The following is a 4797-nucleotide window of genomic DNA, read 5'->3' as shown; positions in this document are numbered from 1 at the left end:
CTCCAATCCCTTTTTTCTCAGTGATGGAGCTGGACCGCTGTGGTCGTTAGAAAGCCACGCAAAATCGCACAATCATGCTTTCGTAGTTGCACATCGACAACCAGCCGCCGAAGTCGCACATCCTATTGGTAGGGGTAGTTCGTGAGCAGGTGTCTACAACACGCCTGCAGAGGTGGTCAAGGTCTGACTACAAGATCCATTGTGGCTGGGTTAGTAGGTCGCCAAGGGAGTCCTTGGTCGTGGAGTCGGAGTAGCACCTCCACTACCTCCTCCAATCCTTTTTTTCTCGGTGATTTTTTACTCCACATACAATCAGCCAAGTGTATTAATTTTCATACATAGTTGCAGAAGTACTAAATAAGCATTGGCATGCTCAACTTTCTCAGTTGCTCAACGTTGCCATCTTCAAGTTTTTTAGAATTGTCCCAAGAGTATGTAACGACTTGGCATCCTCAGGCTTTCTAGTTGCAGAATAGTATCTAATTAGTTGGCAACCTCAGTAATTCTAGTTGCACAACAATATACAACTAGTTGACATCCTCAGCTTCTCTAGTTGCACAAGAACTCAGATTAGTCCCATCTTAAAAAAATTGAGGATTGCCCAAGAGTATGTAACGACATGGCATCCTCAGGCTTTCTAGTTGCAGAATAGTATCTAATTAGTTGGCAACCTCGGTAATTCTAGTTGCACAACAATATACAACTAGTTGACATCCTCAGCTTCTCTAGTTGCATAAGAACTCAGATTAGTCCCATCTAAAAAAAATTGAGGATTGCCCAACAGTATCTAACGACTTGGCACCCTCATGTTTTCTAGTTGCAGAAGAGTATCTATTTAGTTGGCACCCTCTGCAATTCTCATTGGACAACATTATCCAAGTAGTTGACATCTTCAGCCTCTCTAGTTGCACAAGAATTCAGATTAATCCCATCTTAAATTTTTTGAGGATTGCCCAATAGTATCTAATGACTTGGCACCCTCAGGCTTTCTAGTTGCAGAAGAGTATCTATTTAGTTGGCACCCTCTGTAATTTTAGTTGGACAACATTATCCAAGTAGTAGTTGACATCTTCAGCCTCTCTAATTGCACAAGAATATCTCATTAGTTGGCATCATCAGCATTTCTAGTCGCACAAGAATATCTGATTATTTGGCATCATCAGCATTTCTAGTCGCACCAGAATATCTCATTAGTTGTCATCACCAGCATTTCTAGTTGCAGAACAAACAGGATATCAAATTGCCATCCTCAACTTTTTAATCTAGTTTTCCAGAGAACAAATATTTGTATGTAATGATAATTAATCACCTCTACCTTTTCTAGAGAACAAACAGGATAGTCACAAGTTATTTTTTCTGTATTCTCAAAATGTGTTACAAACAAGATGTTTTGCAATGCAGAACCCTAAGTAGTTGCACACTAGTTTCACAATGTATTTGACACACCATTTTTTTACTTCTTTTAACTTACTAATTTTCACAATCCGTTTACAATATTTTTTGGCACTTCTTTTGCACAGAGTGGTTATGTATGTTGCACAGTTTGCAGTAAATAGGTTGCACAGATACAAAACAGGAGATTTGTTCAGTGTTTTTCTCACAAATTTGTTGTTCTAATGATGTGCAGGTTTATTTGTCAAGGACCTGACGTAGATTCTTATACACTGCTATTTGGACGAAGAAAGAAGATTCAGATGGCAGAAAATAGTTTTCATCTTTTTCTGTTTTTTCTTTAGTATATTGAACATATTTTCCCTACTGCATTTTCTGTGTGACAAGACTATGTACGCTTGATGTTACTATGGTTTGTGCTTTATTAGTCTGCTTTGTTTTTGTTGCACAGATTGCAGCAAAAGTTGGCATGGATCCATGTGTGGTTGCACAAATATCATTTCTTTTGCACAGACACTACATGCAGTTTTATTGTTCTATCTGCAACTACACATTGTGTTTATTTGCACATATCCAGGCAAAAGTTGGCTTACATTCATGTTTAGTTACCCAAATAGATGGTTTTTTTTTGCACAGGCACTACACCATGTCTATTTTTGCATATGCAACTACTCCTTTTTTTATATGCACACATCCAGGCAAAAGTTGGCTTGGATTCATGTTTAGTTGCACAAATAGATGATTTTTTTGCACAGGCACTTCACCCTGTCTATTTTTGCATAATGGTAGATTTATTTGCACGCATCCAGGCAAAAGTTGGCTTGGATCCATGTTTAGTTGCACAGGAAAGTGTTCTATTGTGCAGAGATCATATTCAACTCTATTTGCTGCTTCATGTTCCTTCTTCCTTCAACTATGGAGAAGACCGGAGAAGATTTGTGGCAGATCCAGAGGGAAAGGGAAGGGGAAAGTGAAGAAGGATGATCTGGAGGCTAGAGGAAAGTTACCTGATGCTGCTACCTGCTATGGATTTGTACTCCCTCTTCTTAGAATTGAAGCTTTTCTGGCCAATTTCTTCACCTAGTTTTGCTCTGCCATGGCAGCTCTGTAGGGTTTGGATCTAGGCCTGGGATACACTTCTTTCGTGGAGAATCAAAAGGGCGACCCGTGGGGGGGAGGAAGTGTGGGCGAGCTGTGCGTGGGAGGCGTGGGGATGTGGTTATCACGTGACAGCGATGAGGGAGATTTTCTATTTGTTGGGAGCGTGGGCAGTCGGGTAGGAAGGAACTTTCCTTCCTGGGACCAAGGGGGACAGGAAGTTGCCTTTTATGGCTGGCCGCTCCATCGCGCTAGTGGGCAGCCGGCCGGCCACTACACTCCCTTTATTTTGGCGAGATATTATTTTCCCCGCAGAACTTTTTTTCTGTTAGCGGGTTCCCGCAGAAAATGAGACCTCCCAAAAGCCGATAGCACATTGTTCGGACGCTCTATGGGCTTCTCCCTGGATCTTTAACTGGGCAAATCTGTAACTGGGCTTTCCCTGAAAGAACATCTGTCACTGGGCTCGAATGTTGTGGAGGCTGATTTGTTTTTCGTGCGCTCTGATTTCTCAAAAAAAAAAGTTTTTCGTGCGCTCTGGAAAACCTTTCCATTGCCAAGTTCTACGTGTTTGCCAAGTTTTTATGGCTGACACTCGCATTCTTTTTGTTTGCTAACCTCCTGATAAAAAGCACTCGGTAAAACTTCGGGCACTAGGGAATTTTTTTTGGCGGTTCCAGTAAGGCCCTTGGTGTGATGGTCTTGCAATACTACTCCGTTTGCAATTTTAGCGAACGTAACAAAAGAGGTGATTGGTAATTACCGAAGCGTAGTCTTTTTGCTGTTACGAAAATAGAGCAGTTGAGGATACAACATTTTAACACTACATCAAAGATGTGTTAAAAAAATACACTACAACAAAGGCACCACCACGCATACACATAAGGTTCTTCAAATAAGCAAGAGAACACTACATTAAGGCACCACCGGCCGGCGGCGGGCGGCGGCGTCATGCATCTGACCAGGTGATGCCGTACTCGCCAACCTCCTCGCCGGTGATGCCGAGTGCGTCCCACACCGCCTGGGACGCATCGACGACGTTGTTGCGGCACGGCGGCTGGAAGGCGTGCTCGTCATCACACCCGTTCAGGGAGTCGCACTCGTCGACGACCTTGGCGAGCACGGACCTGCCGTTGGCTCGGATCCAGATGCGGTCGCCGCAGCGGGAGCCCCCGGCGTACCACCCCGTGGACAGCGCCACCACGCGCTCCGAGTTGCGGTGGAAGACTTCGTCGCACGCCGACGGGTCCCCGCCGTCGCCGCCCTCGTCGAAGTCGTTGAGCGTCATGATGGCCCTGGTGGCGCCGGCGACAACCGGCGGCGAGCACCGGTACGTCGGGTACGCCTTCCCTGCCTCGCAGCAGTCCTCGCACGAGTGGCCCTCGCTCGGCCGGAGCGTGCCGCTCCGCCTGCACTCCTGCGCGCCCACGGTGGCCGCGAGTGCCAGTGCCAGCACGACGAGGCAGCTCATGGTCATCTTCTTGTGAGCATTCGATGGAGGCATCGATCGGGTTGTGTTGACTCGTCGATCGTGAGAGAAAGATTGCACCAATGGTTAGCATTATATAGCTAGGATAGGATCGTGTGTTCGTGTTCTTGCTTGTCTGGGGTGGCATTGCCAACATAAAATGCAACAAAGTCAAACCGACGTGGTGATGGGGAGAGGACACCACACTGATGGGAATGTGACCCAAAAATTAGTGTACTATAGGCTAGGCGTGTCGTTATGGTACGGGCTAATTCAATGCGACGACGTATGAGATAATTCTATAATTCTTTGGATACTCGTTGAATCTGAACTGTAGATGTTTGGTTCGTCAAGAGCGAACAAATATGAACTTGCTTGTATGTTGGGGCAACACATGTAAAACTGGGATTCGTATAAAATCATGTACTGGCTAGCATTCCTTTGTACTAGTTTGACTTCTAAATTTTATTTTTATTTTGTTATTGTTATGCCACATCTCACTCGCTAATTATGTAATACTCCTATGTGATAAAGATTTGCCCTAGCTACCTCCATCTTTCTTTTTTGAAGTAAGACACCAAAAGGCATCTTGGATTTGATAGTTATCAAGAAAAACAATAGCTAGTACAATGAAAGGACAACTGAAATAGAACTGTCCGTTAAAAAACTAAAATTGCATTAAAAATCATACTAGTCGTCCTCTTTTTTGTTTGATTGTATGCCGCCTGTCGGAGATTAAAAATTACACTGAACTGACGGTAAGGAAAAGGGATACATGTGAATGTCATCACCATGCCATGCTTTAAAGACCGCAATAGCCACTCGCCGCTTCAGACGAT

General features: G+C 44.3%; 1 protein-coding gene across 1 annotated transcript; it reads right to left on the bottom strand.

The window, feature by feature from the left end:
- Positions 1 to 3262: 3262 nt before the first annotated feature.
- LOC119314794 (putative ripening-related protein 1) lies at positions 3263 to 4009 on the bottom strand. Its single transcript, XM_037589471.1, has one exon. The coding sequence runs from the start codon at positions 3992 to 3994 to the stop codon at positions 3440 to 3442; it is 555 nt and encodes a 184-aa protein (XP_037445368.1). The 5' UTR covers positions 3995 to 4009; the 3' UTR covers positions 3263 to 3439.
- Positions 4010 to 4797: the final 788 nt, after the last annotated feature.

This window comes from Triticum dicoccoides, chromosome 6A, assembly GCF_002162155.2.
Source record: "Triticum dicoccoides isolate Atlit2015 ecotype Zavitan chromosome 6A, WEW_v2.0, whole genome shotgun sequence".
Lineage (NCBI taxonomy): Eukaryota > Viridiplantae > Streptophyta > Magnoliopsida > Poales > Poaceae > Triticum > Triticum dicoccoides.
The sequence above is the reverse complement of the archived record's forward strand: the minus strand, read 5'-3'. Positions and strand labels throughout refer to the sequence as shown.